The sequence below is a fragment of the Salvelinus fontinalis genome, chromosome 22, assembly GCF_029448725.1.
Source record: "Salvelinus fontinalis isolate EN_2023a chromosome 22, ASM2944872v1, whole genome shotgun sequence".
Classification (NCBI taxonomy): Eukaryota; Metazoa; Chordata; class Actinopteri; order Salmoniformes; family Salmonidae; genus Salvelinus; species Salvelinus fontinalis.
Genome location: NC_074686.1, coordinates 7,561,841 through 7,584,437, shown reverse-complemented (window position 1 = coordinate 7,584,437; position 22,597 = coordinate 7,561,841). Strand labels below are relative to the sequence as shown.

The window sequence follows — 22,597 nt, the reverse complement described above, 5'->3', positions numbered from 1 at the left end:
AAAAAATAAATCTTGACAATACCTACAAAAATATTTCCAGTTGTTTAATATGAGCACTTAAGAGGTTAAAGACTTCTTATAGGAAACAATGTCTTAGCAACATTACATTAATTCAGACTAGTGTTTGCCCTTTGGTGCAATGACTAAAAGGCTTCCATCTAGCCCCTCTGCAGGTAGCTTACCACATGTTAAACCAGGAGCAGCTCCTCAGCCTCCTACAATTACCCGAGGCCCCTGCAGTAAGAGAGAAACAATGAGCTCGAAGCTAGGAATTTGGGAAAGTTATCCTAAGACACAACTACACAAATAACTGGATATGTGTGCTAATCTACAGGGATGTAGAGGACTTGAAAGTGTAAAAAAAATAAGTGGATTAAGCTTTTTGGAATTTAAATTACAAAAACTATAGTACATGCATGCACTAGATGTAAATGACAGATTGTATAAAATGTTAAAGTAAAGAACTTGTGCCAATTAATGTCAGACATTACAAATCTTAAAAAAGTAAAATTTTGACATAGTTAGCTATGTAGGCTACGTCACTTTATAGCAACATTTTTTGTAACTCCCGAGGGAACAGGCAAATGCATAAGAGCCATGACACCAATCATGCAAAAACATGAGGACTGAAAACAGTTACAAAGCAAGGTAAGCTTGACTTGGTTGACACTGGAAAAGTATTGTTATAGCAAACCCCCCAAAACGTCAGGAGTTGCACCTATGAAGACGCTTTCACCTTATACATCACGACGGGCATTTGCGACGTCGGTCTTGCAGAACGAGTTTGGAAAAGGCATTGCCCTTTCCAGTAGAGGCCCTGAGGCCCTAGAGGGTAGTTCTGGCATCACACTCTGAAGGGGATACGGAGAAGCAGACTGGCCACTCAAAGCGGAGACTCCCGAGGGGAAATGGATCACAGTGCAGACAGACACACTCAACAGCCCTAGGGCTGAGTTCACTGCTCATGGTAGTTCTCTACACAAGACACTTATAGTCCAAGATAACCAACACTAAGTTTGCTGCATGAGACACCGTTTACATACAAACTGCTACACCAAGGAGGTTGGCACAGTCCTTGTGAACTGAACCCTTTACGATTGGCTGGCTGGTCACTGGCTTGAGAATGTCACCGATATAAGACACGAGGATTGATGATACTTTGAAGCATGAAATGCACTAGGGCTGTCCTCGACAAAAAATATATACAATTGGTCGACAGAGTAGTCGGTTGTTTCGACTATTCAATAGGTCAAAATAAAAAATAAGTATTATCCCATATATAGACATCCCGTGTTTTAATCAAATCAACTATATGCACTGAGCTTGTCTGATGCTTTAAGCACACTGTTGGATGAAATAATTAAGACAAATGACTAGAGGGACTCCAACCACAATTGATTTGATTGTGCAGGGCGGGGCTCCGACTTGTACTCTTAAAAAAAAAGCGTTTGACTAGCACCCGTTGTGTCCACCTCCCAGCTGCAGCAACCACCACAGAACAAGTGTTTAGCGCACTGTCTGTGTTGCTGAAGCAGCAACATAATTACAGCTATTTCTAAATGAAAAGTTCAGTTAGCCAAATGTTTAGGAAAAACATTCCCTATTCCCTCAACCCTTGCTCTCTTTACGTGACACATGTAGGCCTATGCGTCGCATGCACGTGACCAATGGGGCATGACCTATAGCATATCATAATCACATCAATAAATTGGTTAGAAAATCCAAACTCCATAACTCATGTGACAGCAAAATGGATGCAGAGCACGTGACAAATTAACTCAAAACATGAATGTTTACTGGTTGCTCAGGTAAAAGGGGAAGTCAGATGTGTGGAATAACGGAATAGTTGTGAAAACCTTGGAGATCAAGAAAAGGAATGTAACGAGCAAGCGCTGGGTGCATATTGTGTGTGCCAAATAGGTGCGGTTAGATTCCAATCATTTCTGGCCATTTGGAAAAATGTAAACACTAAACAAATATGCATACAGAAAGTATTTTTTTGTAAAGCCTTTTACAGCAAGACTAAAAACAGTCGCATGCATTTGTGAATGCAATTGCCAAAATAGAGCGGTTTATTTAATGTTAAGGCTAATTATTCAACAGTCGCTTTATATATATATATATATATATTTTTTTTTTAAGCATTTAAAATCAGAATGATTGGTACAGGGGTGTATATAACTATTGAAATATAGGCCAAAGTAAATTACGGTATTAAGACTAAACAGGATGTGCTCTTAGGCCTACAGCTCGATGGTGGTTATACAAGGCTGTTATACTAAGCCGAATGATAATGACATTCCTTATTATAATGATCATAATAATATCAAGAAAAAGGAGGGTTATTATACATAATTTCTGATCATTTGGAACAGTGTACACACTAAATAAATAATACCAGAGGCTGTTCTAACAAAAAGTGTAATGCCTTTATTACAGCATAGCCAAGATTAAAAACAGCCACATTTGTGAAATTGCTTATTCCAGGCTTGGTGCTCACAGAATCAGTAGGCCATTATTCAAACAGGCTACAGAAGCATGATCTGCCATGCACAATTATGGCAAGGGCTGTTTTCTTGTCACCCAACCGTGCTGCATTGCTCCTCAACAGAAATATGTTGAACTTTCCTATTACGCACAAAGCAACATGGTCTAGGAAAAGGTGGCATTTCAACATTTGCACACACTGTATATAGACTTTTGTGTTGACTGTACGTTTGTTTATTCCATGTAACTCTGTTGTTGTTTGTGTCGCACTGCTTTGCTTCATCTTGGCCAGGTCGCAGTTGTAAATGAGAACTTTAACCTGGCCAAATAAAAGGTGAAATAAATCAAATAAAACAGAGCACTGACATTTCAATACCGCAGACAGCGACTGCTTGCAAACGAGGGAGAACGCTCATTTGTTTAAAAAATATATATATTTTAGTGTTGCACCATTGTCCTTAACCATATACTATTTCAATAGCACATGTCTTAGAGTGATAACTGAGCCACCCCCACGGGGCCTCCACAATAGATTAGTCCACTTAGACAGGCGCGAATCAGACAGGTGTCTTGTACACCATTCACTTATTTTTGTTTTGCTACTGCTCAACTTAAGAAATCTCGGCCAACGTACACGGTCTATCGACCAAATAATCGACGACATGGGGTCAGCCCTAAAATGCACAAGGGAAGAAAAAAAACAGACTGCCATTTTTTGGACAGAGTCATAGGTCTTTCCAAAGCACAGGAGAGAGAAAGAGAAACAGTGCCTTCTTGTGTATGGTAGTTGCCACACTATAGTATCAAGTGACGTGACCAAGTGCTCTTTATGAATAGCTAGGTTGTGAATGACCCAGATAGACCCAAACCCAGTCCCCCGACTGTCCACCCGCCCAAGAATAGCCCAGTGGATAAACGCTTGAAAATGACACGTTTTAGTTGACCTTAGCAATACACCAAAGTAACATTCTACAACAGTAGAGGCTGTTCCCAGCCTGGACTCAGTTGTCAAGTAGAAAATAAAAATCTACAAGCTCATGTTGGCCATTTCCATTACTATCTCATCACAGCAAATAAATGAAAACTGGGTGTCACAAAAAGTCATAAGTCAAACTAAAACCTTCCTAATTTACCTAGGGGAGCAACTGAAAACGTGTAAGATCCCATAATGATGAACCGCACAACCAAGAAAATCTGGAAATTGGAGGTTGCCGATCACATATGCATCCCCCAAAAAACTGGGCTACTGGCGTGTGACAAGACAGGCAGGAAAGAGGACTGAAAGAGCCCAAACACTAGTACAATTCACTGCTCCCTATTATTTCTGCATTGAAAATGCAGTGGCCGCGTCCGAATACCTATACTTTCATCCTAAAACAGTAGGCCGCATGAGTATGCAGGAAAAATAAAGTCTAATAGTATGCAACATTTCAAAAATCGAGCACACTTTAAATCCAGGGTGTCATACATCCAGGCTTTGACATTAGCTGATCAATTAGATATGTGGATGAGCTTCCGAAATCAACAAATAGCAAACGCAATCTCGCATGACACATTCCCAGAATACAACAACGTGTTACAGCGTGTGAATTTGTTTAAATGCCAGGATGTTACTCATTTCTGCCCTTCATCTAGTAGAATTCCTTGCACACGTCGACAATGCATTGAAACAGGGGGACTGTGAGTGATGGGCTATAGTTCTCGTCAAGTAGACAAACAAAACAACGCTACTTAAATTGGGAAGATTCAGCAGTGTTCAAATGTAGGCAAAGTAGTTTTTGTTCTCCTTAAAATGTTAGTATTTTGTGCACACATGTGTTTACATCCCTGTTAGTGAGCATATATCCTTTGCCAAGATAATCTATCCACCTGACAGGTGTGGCATATCAAGATGATTAAACAGCATGATCATTACACGGGAGCACCTGATACAATCTGCAGTTATATCAGATGTCTCAAGTGTTGAGGGAGTGTGCAATTGGCATGCTGACTTGACTGCAGGGTTTCCCACCAGAGAATTGAATGTTCATTTCTTTACCATAAACTGCCTCCAAAGTAGTTGTAGAAAACGTGCAATACGTCCAACCGGCCTCACAACCGCAGACCATGTGTAACCACGCCAGCCCAGGACCTCCACATCCGGCTTCTAAAACAGGATTGTTTAAGACCAGCCACCCGGAGAGCAGATAGAGAAATACTCCTGAGTTTGTCTGTAATAAAGCCCTTTTGTGGGGGGATTATTTTTTGGGGGGAGGTATTGGCTGGCCCTGGCTCCCCAGTGGTGGGTCTACGTCCTCCCAGGGCCACCCATGGCTGTGCCCCTGCCCAATTTATTTCAATTGACTGATTTCCTTATATGAACTGTAACTCAGTAAAATCATTTAAATTGTTGCATTTATATTTTGATATCTCACAGCCCTTTGGTTTCACTAATGAATATGTTGAAATGGAACCAAAGTCTGTTTGTCCTTTTAAAAATAGGATAAATGGCTTATGGTATAGGTCGAATGTGGTAGTCTGCCTATAACCATCCTGAGTAGGCATATTACGCCATTCCTATTCAGAGATTAGAGTAACGTATCAAATATGAGCTATTATCAGGCTGGAAAAACCCACCCGCACTCAGCCAGTCACAAGCCACTACTGCGTTGCGGCTGTGGCATACTGCATACTTTTCACTAAACGGTACGTGCTAAATAGTATGCGACGAGGAGTACATAGTACGCTAGTATGGGTATTCGGACACCGCAAGTCTGAACCTCTGATAAAATACGTTAACAATTACTCGTTAGGGGTCCTTTAAGCGAGTTTCACCTTTGCCGTAACAGAATCAACTGGGCAAATATCACTTGCCAGTTTTGCGCTGTAGACTTCCAAAAAAAGGAAGTCCACTTAGAGCACACGTCAAGTCGAAATGAACATTTGGTCACCAGGATGATCCTCACATGCACAAAAAAAGATTCTAGCGCTGAATATTGCGTGAGTCAAAGCTACCGTTTCTGTATTGAAAATAACTAGTTCGACTTGAGTCAGAGTCCTGTGCTCGAGTACTACGATACACCTTAACTGCAACATTGTAGCCTAGGTCTACATGACTTAGGCTACTGTATGAAGGTTTGCAATATAGGCAAAGTAAATGATGTTCTAATATTAGGCAAACATTGGACAAGCTTCACAAATTGCTCCTTATATTACTTGATGAAATAGGTCAAGATCAACAATAAAGCTCCCCCCACCAACAACCAAAAGTCCCTTCTACAGGGCCAAGGAACCTAATAATTCAATGTCAAAAAACAATTGCCAGTAACCCTCCCCCCCATTGCACTCGTCATTACAGCTTGAAAGAAGTCTCAGCAAAAGGAGTTGTGTTGATTGAACCCAAGTCAAGTTGTGGGTATACACCATCATACACTATTTGTTGAGCCAGTGACACAGCAGTCCATATACAGTTTGTTTCATACAGAGACCAGCTTGAGTCAGAAATGGAAGGGAAAATACCAGATACTGCACAGGCTAAAAACACATTGCCACACGTTCACATATGGAGGGAGGAACGAGTACTGCACTGTGATTCCATTTTTCAGAAGTGTGATGCCAGAACCCCTGTATTGTCACATCACGTCAGGTGACAGAGGAAGGTAGAGCAGGAAATGTTTGGCATTTAAACAAATCATTTACAGGAACACTTACCTTTTCAGTGGCTCTGTAAGCATACCTCTCGCTGCACACAAGTCCAGGCTCTACTGTCCACTGACTTCTGCAGAACTACTGATCCTCAACGTAACCAACTGCCGGAGCCTTTACTTGGAGCCTCTACTGCGGAATGGGGCAGGCTGGCTGTTGGACTTTATTGCACAGCTACTGCACGCCCATGCACTCAAGACACTTGACAAAGAGAAGCTTCTCGCTCCTTATAGGTACGCAGGTCTCCTCAGTCTGCTGAAGGGTGACGGGGAATAAGGGGAAGTTCTACCATAGACTTCCATCGGTTATACAAGTCTGGCAACTATTTCAGAGTACTTCAATAATCCATATAAAGCCAGGACAACAAATATATATATAAAAATAACTAAGGGGTGATCTACATTCCCACTACAGGTGCATAAACAAAGCTAGCTACATTTATTTTAACCATTAGTTTGTCCTCTGATCTGTGATTCAATCTGCAAACAGTATGACATGGCTGCGTTTAGGCAGGCAGCCCAATTCTTAAACTTTATCACCCACTAATTAGTCTTTTGACAAATCAGATATGCTCTGAAAAGATCTGATGTGATTGGGTCAAAAGAGTAATTAGTGGGGAAAATATCAGAATCGGGCTGCCTGTAAACAAAGCCCAACAGGCTCAAATAAAGCAACCGTGGTCATTTCCTTTGTTAGCATAAGATCACCACAGATTGTGTTGAAATTTCATTTAAAATGTGTCTGATCTTTCTTTCCCAGTACATTGCTACTTCTAGTCCTACATCCCACCGAGTTGACAGTAGGTCAACATTAGTATAGCAAGTTGACCAACTTGGTGAGTAGTCCGGGAAGAGCTGACTAAAGAGTTCACCTAGAAACATACACCCTAAGAAACACTGCCAGATCCAGCCTTCTTGTTATTTAGCCATTCTGGCAAACTGGCTTCATTCATTGTCTTCCAACACCCAGTTAGAATTTTAGATGGGGTGTCAGTTCCGATTTCAGTCACAGTGGGTTGCTATTTACTGTTCTGTTAAATCAAAAAAATATTTCACCAACTGGTATCCTGTTACATTACTGAAAACTCTTCACTAAGGCAAGACTCTTCATCGGGTTGGTCTGTGTAAGACAAGTCAAAGGAGTAAACTGTATTAAGTGCGACTCAGTTAGGCCTAGGACTTCTTGTTTTAGAAATGTCTCCTTACACACGGCAACCATTAAAGTGGCCAAACCTGTCAAAGAAGAAATGTACACAAAACAAACATACAGGAACAACATTGAACGTTTGATGGTTTACATTACTTTTGTTAAGGTATTCAATCAGATTTGTTTAGACAACTGTTTTGATAAACAACTGAATGTTTGTAGTCATTTGAGTAACATTGAGCACAACCATGATCAGTCTTTGTGCTGTAATTGTCAAGTTTGAAATTGACAAAATTCTAAGAGCCTATTGAGTTCAAGTACAGAGTGACTAGTGCAATTTCAATACCGATGTAAAAAATATGGATGAGATTATTTTTAAACTCGTAGGCGCACAAGTTTGATCTTCAATAAATAAATAAATGTAATTACACGGAAAATGTTCTCCATTCTCAGTAGCTTTCTTGGTAAATATATATATATATATATATATATATATTTATATATTTTTTGTGGTTGCTTACATCGCTGACATATCTACCCTTTGGTGTGCTTTGTCTTAAGTCTCACAGATTTAGAGGTCTAATCGAGCAGTCTTAAAAATCAAGAAAATCCGTTGCAAAGGGCTGGCGTTTTCATATCTCAACATCTTCATAAATGCGTGAAAGATAACGTTGACAGTTTTAAAACAATGTGCCCTAATCCTAAAAGGGAGAGCTTTGGGTTTTAGCAATGCAGCCCTTTATATACTTCCCCAGTCAGACGTAAAATGGTGGTCACAAGTGTGTCTCTGCGTCCAGTATAAGAGGTTGTTTTGGGAGAAAATGCTAACTAGTTTAGCGCAAGGACTGGAAGTCCAGGTACAGCTAGCATCCTCAAGAATTTGTCTTTGCATTAAGCTAGCACTAGTTAATACTGGCTCACGAAATTACCTCTAACTTTATTCTTAATGGACGTAAAATGGTAGGCACAAATTAATCAGACTCTGGGGAAGTTGATAAAGGGCTTCATTGCTAAAAACCAAGCTCTCCCTTTAATGATGTTTCAGACCTAGTTGTCCAATCTGTTCATGTGAAACTTCAAAGTGACTATAGTCACTGGAATGAATCAGTTCACATCCCTGTTGGTTTATCAGAGCTTAGGCTATGAAAGACACTAAAGAAATTCAGAGAAGGAGCCATAAATAAAATTAACAAAGTGGAAGGCTGAAAAAGCTATATGATAGCTTGAAGGGTACCACTTCTCTCACAGTTCCCGTTTCTCATAATAACATGGCCACTTGAATGATGACCTAAGAAGACAGTGGCTGAAACTGGAATTATTATTATTTTTAAATTTTCTCCCATTTTCTCCCCAATTTTCGTAGTATCCAATCGCTAGTAATTACTATCTTGTCTCATCGCTACAACTCCCGTACAGGCTCGGGAGAGACGAAGGTCGAAAGCCATGCGTCCTCCGAAGCACAACCCAACCAAGGCGCACTGCTTCTTAACACAGCGCGCCTCCAACCCGGAAGCCAGCCGCAACAATGTGTCGGAGGAAACACCGTGTACCTGGCCCCCTTGGTTAGCGCGCACTGCGCCCGGCCCGCCACAGGAGTCGCTGGAGCGCGATGAGACAAGGATATCCCTACCGGCCAAACCCCCCCTAACCCGGACGACGCTATGCCAATTGTGCGTCGCCCCACGGAACTCCCGGTCGCGGCCGGCTGCGACAGAGCCTGGGGGCGAACCCAGACTCTGTTGGCGCAGCTAGCACTACGATGCAATGCCCTAGACCACTGCGCCACCCGGGAGGCCCTAAACTGGAATTATTTAGGGTAACATTCTTAAATCGTTTTCATACATTCCCATGTATGATACATACATTCCAATTAAACAGATTGAATGATGCAATATCAAGAGACAGTGGATGAATCAAGTGCTGCTTTGAGAAGTTAAATGTGGTCAAAGAGGACATTTTTATAAACAAACAATTCTAGAAGCATTAATCGCGTTTGACACCAGCACTGCTAATTTCCATTGTCAAAATTGGGCCCCAAAAGTACAATTTCTACTAGGCCTAATTGTGCTCTAAAATGTCAACTTTCTTTATCGATACTGTCCAGTATGCATCTGTTGTTCCACTTAGTTCACATGGTGATCATTTACATTATAAAGTTGCTGTTCACCCCCGGCGTCCAACATAATAAACCTCTAGGGAAAAAGGCTTGTCAACTCTTGCTGGGCTTATTTAGGATAACGACTCAAAATTGGGTTAAAATAAACTTTAAGAAGGTTTGGAAAGAACCAAATTAGGTCTTTATTGTAAAGTTACATGTCTTTAGTTCAAATCTTAAATGGCACAAAACACAGCCATAGAAAGGTGACAAAATGTTACATTTATCACCATTTACGACACGAGCACGATACAACTGGAAAGAAAGTTAAACATAGGTGGGATAGCACTATGTGATTACTGAGTGACCAATTCATCAATTTCACACTACAAATACAAAATCAAAAAAGAAAAACCTAACTTGCCATAAAATGAATGAGTATTCAGGCTAAAGTGCAAGAACACTTTCAACTTAAATATAACAATGACTCAATGTGAAGATGTTCAGAGAATCTACACAAAAACACTGCTATGAGGGACACTGAAAAGATTTAAAAGCGGGGCTTCTTGGCAGGCCCATCAAACTCCTCACGGACCCTGCCAAACCCTTGGTTGTTAGGACCCATTGCCCCCCGGCCTCCCTGAGGGAAGTTCCGCTCGTTGCGCTATAGTGATCAACAACCATACCAAGGAAGCAGATTGAGGGGGGTGAGGGGAAGGCAGTGCGATGACACGCAGTTCAAGTCCATATTCAGGGGAGAAGTAAGGGGGGTAGAAAGAGAGTTGGTTTTGTTTGAGAGCCATGACAAAATAAACAGCAGGAGACATGTCCAAGGGAAACGTTCGTTGAAATAGTTCCAATACGCAGATCCACAGGTGCCACAGGTAACATACGGAGAAGGAAGAAAGGGTAATGTTTTCGTTAGTTATGTCCTAGCATAGTTTGCTGTGCATGCCAAAGGCTGGGCTACATCACTCACTACTAGCATCATATGGAGCATTTAGGGGAAGCCTGCCAGTCGGCTATGGCCCGAAGGCTCAAAGATTAAGTTTAATGCCAAAATGTACAGGTTGGCCAGACTGGTCAGTTGATAAATGCACTTCAGTGCTATACTTCCACTTTCTTAAACGCTTTAAAAAAGGAGATTTATAAAATTAGGCCTATTTTCCAATATAGCTGTAACCCTATTGTTGCTCGTCTTGCCTCTATTGCTTAATTACACAAGTAATAATGAACAACTACAGTATTGCTGGCCTTCCAAATGGAAATAAATTGGAAATATATGATTTGAATCAATGAGCCTACATCAAGTCTTGCCCGTTGTTAAACTTAACATTCATGGCCTTGGTAAAAAACTGAACAACTTAAGGCAGGAATGAATTTCACATTACAAACTACAAGCTTGAGTCTACCGGCTCACCATAGACTAGGCCTAATTCAAATAGATGTTCATTGGCCTAATCCTGCCATGTTATTCGGTTGGTCAATGCTTTATTATGCCATTTCGCCAACCAAACCTTCTACAATTTACTATGCATCACATGTGTAAATATGCCGTCAGTTGGGCAAATGAGGCCAACACGGGTTAAGACTCTTTTCATTGAAGTTTCACAGCGGTTGCGGCAAATCCTGATCTAAGTTCCTGGACCAAAAAGATCTTGGTTTGTTTTGTATACACACACACACACAAAACGGTCACCCTGCTCCTGCACAACAATCTTATGATTCTTAAGTGCTACATTTTTTATGTAAATGGCATGTTATAGGGTCTACACCCTTTAGTGATTTGGCTTGTTTTTGAGAATAGTGCAGCAGCCGCAATTCACTTCCTCTTTGCTCAGTCTCAGGGCACGCAAAAGACAAACAAAAACAAAACAATTTACCCCAAATGTCCTTTTAGAAACAGACACTCCAAGCAAAGGGGTGTTGGTCTTTAGATGTTGTACACATGACATGGAATCATTCCAAACTTTATCCGCAAAGTTTAATTACATTTTTTGCCGACTCAAGACACTCTTCTACCAGCGGTGCTGCGCTGTCTATGTCCGTGCACTACAGGGACACGCTCGGCATTGCACAGCTGCATGGGGAACTAAACCAAAACGGATTAGAAACCATGGGTTGGAACCCAAATTATTTCCCCAATCGTTTCGTTCTGAATATATCCTTTTTTCCTCTCTTCCACTGCTACAACCAGCAAAACAAGTTCTGAACATGTTCTAAACAAACAATGGCAGGTTCATATACTTCTTTGTTTCTTTTTAAAACCTTCTAGATGTAAAGTCCCCTGTTTAGGGGACCTGCAAGGTTCTGGTACCGACCAAAACGTTTTCGCCTATTAATCAATCTGTGAAAATACATTTTAAAAGGGGAGATTGTAACCTTTGAGTATGTAGCATTACTAGTTATTGTTTTAATTGGGATCACGTAGATTAATTGGTTAATCCCCTGAAATGTTTTAAATTTAGTGCGACGAATTACTTTAATCAGTGCGGATAGAGCAGCTTGCTATTGAACGGGTCAGCGAGTTAATCTGTATAGTAAAGTCATTAAGAGCAAATTCTATTTTGCCGTAAACAGCATGGTTTAATCATAACGAAAGAAACTGTGCTACCAGTCACAGTGAAGGGTGCGAGATGCAACTTAAATGAGGAGAAATCGAGAGAGGATGAGGAAGCTTGCCTTTAAGCGCTGGGCATCTTATCACATGCATGATCTGAATTAATCCCAAATAATTATACATACATAGGTGTGGCTTCTATGGAGGGACTTTGAATGTCTGAACTTCTGAGTTGGTTTAACATTGGACCAGCGCAAACGTTAGCTAGCAAGCTTCTGTGAGCAGTGCAGCACTAGAAAATAAGATAATCATTGTACCATCTAAACCGCTGCAAAATAAAGTCTAGAAGCAAAAGTATTGTATTCAAGCTGGTGTACAAACCCAAAAGTAAGACGAAAACAAAACTTAAGAACGAGAAGGATAGAAAGATCTACCGCTTCTTAGACATACTTTCAATGAGAATGACAAATCTATAACACATTTCTATGTTAATGTCACCCAAAAGGTTAATTACCGCAGCTTTAATAAATACAATGTGAAACGTCATATAGTATCGAACTTAACTAGCATTGAAAAAGCAAATCCATTCTTTAAAACATCTCCCCAATTTCCAAATCATGCTTTTGACATCAGTAGGCTACAGTAACTAATCTATGCTTCAGAGGGGAGGGGAAAAACACACACACAGATTTCCAGCTGGCAGGCAGATGCTGGAATAAGTTTCAGTGAAGGCTTTGCATCGGAGCTTTGTTCTAATTATTGTGGGACTGAAAAAAAAATTGCCCAGAACGTAAAATTACATTATTTACCGGTTCCCATGCTTTTAGAATAACAGTTCTGTTCCAGAACAGTATAGATCACTTCTGGTTCCAGTTTAAAGTCTGTTCACTGAAATTCTTAAATTTTCCAGTTTTCGATTCTGTTCCCTGAACCGATTCCAACCCTTGATAATAGTGTTGTGAAAAAAAGTTTGGAATAACAATTTCATGTGTACATCTGAAGACCTATACAACTACACTGAGAGCATCCCCATTTCTTAAAATACATATTTGAGTACTTTTGTTACCATCTTTTGTGTGACCCGATATGGCACAACGAGCAATCAAGAAGTGTTATCGCAGCTTGGGTAAGTGTCAAAAACAAGCCAAAATGTACAAAATAAAAAGTTGTCTGGCCCCTTCTAGAACATTCCATTTAAATAAAAAATAGAGATTGACTTTAGAAATAGGAAAATTCTCCTTTAAGGTGTTCTACAAATTTGTAGACAGAGCCCCCCCACCCCCAGTCATTTTCAGAACACTTGTTTGAATTAAGCCAAGTTATACACCTTAAAATGCCCAAACTCAAAATGAGTTATCACATACAGGCATGTTGACCTAGGCACATAGTGTAAAAAGTGTATGTATTAATTGTTCATTCTATTTGGAGAAAATTAGCCGAAAAGAGGCAGGCATAGGTAAGGTAGGCGTAACAGCCCTTTTGCTCAAACTAATAAATACTTGGCCGATTAAATGGTAGTTCTACTGTGAACTTGACTAAATGGATCCTGATTTGTCATCGCGTCCATGTGTGTAGCGGCAAGAACAGCTAGTCTAGCCAGTAACATGTCTACTGTTACTGCCATCTTACACTCTGGGTAAGAGGATCTCCACGATCACTGCACTAAAAGTTGGGTTCATACTGCATTGCTTACAGTGAAGAACAGAAAAACGGATGTGGTGCTATCAGTAAGAAATACACCAGATACATTGTCAAACTGTACAATCCAGTACTGAATACCAGTAACTGCTCACCCATTGCAAAAGCAGCCGACTAGCTGTTTTTCTGTCAGATCGTTTGCCACCCTTACGTCAAAATGGCTGTGTTCCATTACATTAATTGATATATCCTTGACAGTATAACAACGTATACAAAGCACAAGCTGTACCCATTTTAATGGACTTGAACAGCTTTGCGTCGGACAATTCCTAAGTTACCAACCAGACATCTAACTGGTCAACGTATTAATTGTATGTAACCTATAACACAAAAGGACATTAATACACCTGCCTGCCATAGGCCTAATGTGGATGCCTTAATCACATTCTGGCTATTATTTCACCCACAGGGTACAAATAGTACAGGTATCCAGCAAGCAGTCCCAGGGCAATGAATGTCACCATCAGTTCTTCATATTGTGATATGCAAGTTGCACTAAAAGAGCTTACTCATTAGCTTAATGTTATGTCAAGAGACATGTTTGCTTCAAAAAGCAACCTGCACTAAATCCCCTCATTTGAATTGCTTGGACAAGGTGGTGGCCGGGAAAATGTTAAAACAACTGCCATGCTACAAGAGAACACCGCAGAAAGTTCACTTTTCACACTGAAGCCCCTAAAAATACTTCCAGGTTACACCGAGACACCATCTACACCATTTCATGTGATCGATTGAAGTTCAATGACAGTATGGGAAAGTGGTTCAACTAAAAAGGCTTTCCACCAAATAAAAATGCTGCCAGGTGACATCTTTCCACTTGCCAAGAAAATGTGCCTGTCTGGCTCACACAAGACAGGGCTTGCAATAGGTCTATTACACAACGTAGGAGCTTTAAGAAAGCATTGGAAAGCAATTCACTGGGTTTAGTACAGGTTGATTATTTTCAGCTGAAAAACAGGCTGTAAGAGTGGAGGAACTGAGGGGACATGCTGTTGCTGAAAACTGCTACGCACAAATTTAATCTCGACATGGTACTGAAGCCTACGAAGACACTGTCAGCACACAAGCTTCGAACCTGGGCCGACCGGAGCAAAACCATCCACTTCACTCTCCCAGATGACAACTACAGCAACCAGTGGAGGAACCCACCCCCAACTGGGCCCTATTAGTCTTCTACTCCATTTGGAATACATTACCATTTCATTGGGCATCATGGCTCCCCCAGCGTTAGGTGCCCCCATGCCTTGGAGTCCCATGGGGAACTTCTGGTTGGGTGAGCCAAATTGATTGTCTAGTAGGGACAACAGGACTACATGTCAAACATTACAATGAGTCATGGCAGCCCTTGGGGGCAATGTTGTCATATATGTTTATAAAGCAGTCTCAAACGTCTTACACTCATTTCAAAACAACAAGATGAAAATAACAAAAACTAATTTTTATTTTTTACAAATTCAAAATATTAAGATTCACTACTCACCAGCCATGCCCATGGCGCCACCCTGAGTCATTCTCATATCCCTCTGTGAAATCAATACCGTAAGAACATGCATATACCTCAAATGCAAATGTCAATGTCTGAATGGTGATATGGTACTCTGCTCAGCTTACATTGTCCATGAAGTTCCCACTTCTGTAGGCCTCCTCCCGCTTGCGCCGGATTTGTTCCTCAATCTCCCTCTGGCGGAGCGTCTCCTCCTCACGTATGCGACGTTCCTCCTCCTGCCTGTAAAGCATACTGCCACGTTTTAGTAACACTCCAATAAATTGTGTGTTAAACAGTTATTCTAACAAGTTTCAATACCTGAGCTGCATCTCTTTCCTCTTCTGCATCTCCGCACTGTGCATCTCCTCCATGCGTCGTAGCTCCTCCTCACGCCTCAGCAGATCTAAACAGTGTACGAACACGCATGTAAAACACTGCTACATCTAACTAGCCTTCCATTTTGAGAAGTGGTGGTCTGTCCAGTTAAGCTTGCCTTGGCGGATCATGTTGGCCTGGTGCACATGGAAAGCATCGTCCATCTCTCCCTCCAGTTTCTCGCGGGCTTCGCGGATGTTCTTCTCCACTTGCTGGCGCTGCTGCTTCTCCATGTCGTCCAGGGACTTCCAACGCTTAGAGTATTCAAACTCAAAAGTGCCAGGACGGGCAAACCTGGGTGGCTCCTCCCGCTCCCTGCAGGTGTTAGAATAGAAATCAACTTGTAACTAAGACATACAACAAAAAGTGGTACTCAAGAGGGGTAATAATTTTCTGAAAAATCAAACGCAATGGGTTTTTAACAACTGTGGTATCTGCTAACCCAACCCCCGACCTCTGGTAAACACCACCAGTGACTTTAGCCCAATGAGTCCACACTGTACTGCAGGCACGGTGAGTTTTTGGGGCGGGTACTTTTTACTCCTTTCTCTCCCCAATTTCATGATATCCAATTGGCACTTAGTCTTGTCCCGTTGCCGCAACTCCCGTACAGACTCGGGAGGCGAAGGTAGAGAGCCATGCATCCTCCAAAACACAACCCTGCCAAACAGCACTGCTTCTTGACACTGCTCGCTTAACCTGGAAGCCAGCCGCATCAATGTGTCGGAGGACACACTGTGCATCTGGCAACCGTGTCAGCATGCATGCGCCCAACCCGCCACAGGAGTCGCCACAGCGATGGGACAAGGACATCCCGGCCGGCCAAACCCTCCCCTAACTCGGACGACGCTGGGCCAATTGTGCGCCGCCTCATGGGTCTCCCGGTCGAGGGCCTGCTGCGACACAGCCCGGCTTAGAACCTGGATCTGTAGTAACGCCTCAAGCACCGGGATGCAGTGCTTTAGACTGCTGCGCCACTCGGGAGCCGTGTTTTGACTTCTAACCACATTTAAACATTGTGTGTTTGAGCTACAGACTTTTGGGTTGTACCAGAGATTCGCCCATTTCTTCTGACTCCATAGATAGTAGGCATGCATGATTAACGGGGGGCTGAGCTAGAGCGGTGTTTGTGAGACAAGGTCAGATCCTTAAGAGGCCCAGGCCGGGTCTTTTATACAAACGTAAAAGCCATCTATGAAAAGCAGACACTCTTACGAACATGTAACATGTTTTGCTCTATGGCGCTCACAAACTACATAAGAGTTGTTTGAAGGTAAGTTTTTTTTTTCTAGACAGAAGATCATTGGAAGACATTGTGTCCATAATATACATTGCATTCGTAAAGAATTCAGACACCTTCACTTTTCCACATTTTGTTACATTACAGCCTTATTCTAAAATGTATTAAATAGTTATGTCCCCCTCAATCTCGGGAGTTGATAGGCTGGAAGTCATAAACAGCGCAATGCTTGAAGCATTGCGAAGAGCTGCTGGCAAACGCACAAAAGTGCTGTTTGAATGAATGCTTACGAGCCTGCTGCTGCCTACCACCGCTCAGTCAGACTGCTCTATCAAATCATAGACTTAATAACACACAGAAATACGAGCCTTTGGTCATTAATATGGTCGAATCCGGAAACTATCATTTAAAAAATAAAATGTTTATTCTTTCAGTGAAATACAGAACCGTTCTGTATTTCATCTAACGGGTGGCATCAAGTCTAAATATTCCTGTGACATTGCACAACCTTCAATGTTATGTCAAAATTACGTAAAAGTATGGCAAATTAGTTCGCAACGAGCCAGGCGGCCCAAACTGTTGCATATACCTTGACTCTGCCTGCTAACATGAATTTCTTTTAACTAAATATGCAGGTTTAAAAATATACACTTCTGTGCATTGATTTTAAGAAAGGCATTGATGTTTATGGTTAGGTACATTCGTGCAATGATTTAGCTTTTTTTGCCAATGCACTTTCGTTAAATCATCCCCCGTTTGGCGAATTTGGCTGTGTTTGTTAGGAAAAAATAGTCTTCACAGTTCACAACGAGCCAGGCGGCCCAAACTGCTGCGTATATCCTGACTGTTGCACAGAAGGCAAGAGAAGTAACACAATTTCCCTAGTTAAAATAAATTAATGTTAGCAGGCAATATAAACTAAATATGCAGGTTTAAAAATATATACACTTGGTCCCGTGTGACTCAGTTGGTAGAGCATGGTGCTTGCAACGCCAGGGTTGTGGGTTCAATTCCCACGGGGGGACCAGGGTTCAATACCCACGGGGGGACCAGGATGAATATGTATGAACTTTACAATTTGTAAGTCGCTCTGGATAAGAGCGTCTGCTAAATGACTTAAATGTAAATGTATTGATTTTAAGAAAGGCGCTGATGTTTATGGTTAGATACACAGTGGTGCAACGACGGTGCTTTTTTTCGCAAATATGCTTGTTAAATCACCCATTTGGCAATGTAGGCTGTGAATCAATAATAAATTAACAGGGACCGTATCGATTATATGCAACGCAGGACAAGATAGATAAACTAGTAATATCAACCATGTGTAGTTAACTAGTGATTATGTTAAGATTGCTTATTTTTTGTAAGATACGTTTAATGCTAGCTAGCACCTTACCGTGGCTCCTTGCTGCACTTGCGTAACAGGTAGTCAGCCTGCCACACAGTCTCCTTGTGGTGTGCAATGTAATCGGCCATGATCGTTGTCCAAAAATGCCGATTACCAATTGTTATGAAAACTTGAAATCGACCCTGATTAATCGGTCGACCTCTACCCCTCAGGGGTGTGTACTTACTACCCTCCTGTATTCCCTGTTCACCCACGACCGCACGGCCAAACACGACTCCAACATCATCATTAAGTTTGCTGACAACACAACAGCGGGATCACCGACAACAATGAGACGGCCTATAGGGAGGAGTTAAGAACTGTCAGTGTGGTGCCAGGACAACCACCCCTCCCTCAATGTGAGCAAGACAAAGGAGCTGATCGTGGACTACAGGAAAAGGCGGGCCGTACAGGCCCCCATTAACATCGACGGGGCTGTAATGGAGCAGGTCGAGAGTTTCAAGTTCCTTGGTGTCCACATCACCAACGTACTTTCATAGTCCAAACATATCAAGACAGTTGTGAAGAGGGCACGACAAAACCTTTCCCCCCTCGGCAGACAAAGGATTTGGCATGGGTCCCCAGATCCTCAAAAGGTTCTACAGCTGCACCATCAAGAGCATCCTGACCAGTTGCATCACCGCCTGTTATGGTAACTGCTCAGCATCTGACACACAGCAAGCGGTACCAGAGAGCAAAGTCTAGGACAAAAATGCTCCTCAACAGCTTCTACCTCCAAGCCTTAAGACTGCTGAACAATTACCTCAACTAGCCTGTATCCCCGCACACTGACTCAATACCAGTTTGATCTGAGACTCATAGCAAAGGGTCTGAATACTTACGTAAATAAGGTATCTTTATTTTTAATACATTTGCAAAAATGTCTTAACCTGTTTTTGCTTTGTCATTATGGGGTATTGTGTGTAGATGGAAGAGAAATTATTTCATCCATTTTAGAATAGACTGTAACGTAACAAAATACTATCCGAATGCACTGTATACGCTCACATAGTTGCTATCACAAAAGCCAAACAGTTGTCACTGACTAGTTATATATATTAGGTTCCTAGTGAGCATTCATATAAATTCATTATCTATCAAGTTTTTGCTTTGGCGGACCTCATTTTATTAAAATTGACATTCATCGATGAAACTCATGAAATCAACGTGTAGCCCTGGTTGTTCTGAAAATGAAATGGTAAAACACTTCATTTTGAAGCTAGATATTAGGATAGGATATAAATGAAAGTTAGCAGATCTTTGCTGGGATCTAGGGACTGATGGTGTTTGTGTAATTTTCATGACATGGCCCTCTGGGAAGCACCTGGCTACAATACCTACAGTTCCATGCTTTTAGGGGGCGGCAGGTAGCGGCGGCGGCAGGTAGCCTAGTGGTTAGAGCGTTGAGCGAGTAACCGAAAGGTTGCTAGATCGAATCCCCCTAGGTGACAAGGTAAAAATCTGCCATTCTGCCCCTGAACAAGGCAGTTTACCCACTGTTCCATTGTAAATAAGAATTTGTTCTTAACTGACTTGCTAGTGAAATAAAGGTTAAATACTTTTTTTTTCAATGTTAAAAATGAATTCCTCAATACGAACATCACAACGGAATGCTGTGGGTGGGGTAATAAGAAAAATCAATAGCATATGGCTTTTTGTGTTAAGGCGATTTAGTTATATGAAGTTAGGTTACTGATGATAGTTGTGGTTCTTCTGTGCCAGTTTCTCTGGTAGACCATCCTCATCATCGTATTGTTCGAGGGGCTCAACGACGATTGGACGAGGTGACCTAAGACATCAAAAGTACCAATTAATTACAGCATGTGAGCATTTAGGAGAAAGCTTCACTTGCATTTCATGTTCTACTGAATGGTACCAAATTCATGTAAATCACTTACGTGGTGAGCAAGAAGACTCCATCATTGCAACGATCCAGGGCCTTTCGTGCAGCAGGTTTAGAGGCAAATTCGACAATGCCCTTGCCAGTGGAGCGCCCGCGATCATCTACAATTACAACAGCCCTCTCCACCACTCCAAACTGGGAAAAGGCCTCCTCCAGTAGCTCATTGGAAACAAAAGGTGATAAGTTCTTCACAGACAGTGCAGCCGAGTGAGTTGCAAAGCGCACCCGAAGCGGTCTGCCTTTCATGGGTACGTCATCCAGCTCAGCTTTAGCTATCTCAGCCAATGCACGGGATTCCTGGAATAGTAGAAATTAGACAAGGCATTAAAGACCAAAAATTACAATGTTTATAACTACCAAAAGGACAATGTTTATGTTAACTAGTGTAGTAAACTTACGAGCCGTATGAAGCCAAAGCCTTTGTTTTTGTTGATGAAAATCTCACTGGGCTCGCCATACTTCGCAAACAGCTTCTTGAATGTGTCATCCGAGATATCGTTGGGAAGGTTTCCAATGAAAAGGCGGCATCGTTGAGTGTATGTCTTCTCGCCAGGTCTGCGCAACGAGGACAATGTCGCTCGCAACTCCTGCAGACAGATACAACGTTCAGTTCAGATTCCAATACTATAATGTTTAGCCTGACAAATGCCCTAGGTATTCTGTTAATAGAACATAACTATGGGTAACATTAATTACAAGTACAGTAAACAAAAAACAGTTTAGTCTATGCATGATACCAACCCCCTCAGTCGCATTAAATTGAGGTCCTGAAAACGTTAAATTTAATTCAAGCCCTAATTATAGTTTGACGAACAGTTGAAATTAACATTTATTTTCCTTAAATTAGGTTGGTGGTTTATCAAACAAAACTTTACCACTTTGTTATACTTCAAGTAAGTTGTGCCAAGACTAGCTAGCAAGAAATCAGCACTCGCTAGTAACGTTAGCGGAGATAGAAGCTAGCAAAAATTGAGGGAGCCGCCGTAACCGAGGTGGATAACGTAGACCATATGGAGGATTTTGACACCCCCCCCCCCCCCGAAAAAAAATAGTACCACAATTGGGTGAATTAGTCTTCAAATAACCCCTTCGAAACCCCTCAACCTGAAGAGACAACGAGAAAGTGACACCAGGCAAACTCAACCACCCCAGCCCATCACCACCGAAACAATCATAGCGGCAATCCAGGTTTTAGCCTTTCCTCAATAGGGGGTGCTGTTTTCACTTTGTAAAAACGTTGATCCCAAATTAAACTGCCTCGTACTCAATTCTTGCTCGTACAATATGCATATTATTATTACTATTGGATAGAAAACTCTAGTTTCTAAAACCGTTTGAATTATATCTGTGAGTAAAACAGAACTCAAGTTGGAGCAATTTTCCTGTGAGGAAGTGAGAAATCTGAAATCAGTCAGGCTGTTCTGAGGTCAGTTTATTAATTTGCAAGTCGTCTATTGGTCGAGATGCATTGCATACGCCTTCCCCTAGATGTCAGCAAATAGTGAGAATTGGAATGGTGTTGCTAGGCAGATCTGAGGCCATATAAAGGGTTTGGGAACGTGGGGTCCACTCTTTTCAACATTCGCCATGACGCAAGACAGACCTCAGGAGGCCTTAGATATATCCGGCTCTGATTTTATTCGGTATAGGTGTTAAAGAAATCATAATGTTGTTATTTTAAACCGAGTTATATCAGTTTATATCAGTATATTGCGATTTTCGGATATTTCTTTGTGCTGCGTTCTAGTGAGTTGGGCACGTCTGGGCCACATGGCTAATGTTTACTGCTAATTCCAAAGTTGAAGGCGACAATCTACAACCGAGCAACGATTCTTTTGGACAAAGGACAACTTGCACAAGATTCTGATGGAAGCTCATCAAAAAGTAACAACTATTTATGATGTTAATTCGTTGTTCTGTTGAAAAATGTAAAACTCATATTCCGCCATTAATTTCGGTGCGATCTCGCTTTAACTTCTTGAGAATACAGGGGGTGCTGTTTCGCATTAGCATAATTGCCTCTACAGATTAAACTGCCTCTTATTCAATTATTGCTGTTACTATATGCATATAACCATATACCATTGGATAGAAAACAAGCTATGGTTTCTAAAACCGTTCCAATTTTGTCTCTGAGTGAAACACAGGTCATTTCACAGCACTTTCCCTGAGCCAGAAGAAGATTGCAAGATGTGTATGCTCGCTTCAACGCTCTGCCTATATATGGTCATGCCACCTATGACCCGAAACACACTTCATTCGTCTTCCTCTGGGTGTCAGGAAGTTGTCAGAGGAGAAATTTTTTGTTTATCTTGTACTGACGTGAAATAAGACCTATTTCTTTAGCGTGACCGACAACTTCAGGTTTTCTGAAACGCGCGTTTTAGAGGTGCTATTGTCTTTTGTTATGCTGACGTTACGGATGAAAACTATCTCCGTCTCGAAGTTTGTTTGATACATGTGACCATATCATCTTAACCTGTTGGGGATGGGGGCGCTGTTTAGACTATTTATGCTAATTTGGCTAATTTTTGAA

General features: G+C 41.6%; 1 protein-coding gene across 2 annotated transcripts in view; it reads right to left on the bottom strand.

Annotated features, from left to right (window-relative positions):
- The window catches only part of LOC129819670 (splicing factor, proline- and glutamine-rich-like), a 35,433-nt gene that overhangs the window by 941 nt on the left and 11,895 nt on the right, over positions 1 to 22,597 (bottom strand). The window contains exons 2-10 of one of the 2 annotated variants that reach the window (XM_055876141.1): positions 20,460 to 20,648; positions 20,057 to 20,358; positions 19,852 to 19,947; positions 15,650 to 15,846; positions 15,475 to 15,559; positions 15,282 to 15,396; positions 15,151 to 15,193; positions 14,867 to 14,961; positions 183 to 10,076 (exon numbers count right to left, since the gene is read on the bottom strand). In XM_055876141.1, the coding sequence (XP_055732116.1) occupies positions 9,963 to 10,076; positions 14,867 to 14,961; positions 15,151 to 15,193; positions 15,282 to 15,396; positions 15,475 to 15,559; positions 15,650 to 15,846; positions 19,852 to 19,947; positions 20,057 to 20,358; positions 20,460 to 20,648 (1,236 nt within the window). In that variant the 3' untranslated portion in view covers positions 183 to 9,962. The remainder of the gene's footprint in view (positions 1 to 182; positions 10,077 to 14,866; positions 14,962 to 15,150; positions 15,194 to 15,281; positions 15,397 to 15,474; positions 15,560 to 15,649; positions 15,847 to 19,851; positions 19,948 to 20,056; positions 20,359 to 20,459; positions 20,649 to 22,597) is intronic. The other variant, XM_055876142.1, reaches the window with a different exon arrangement.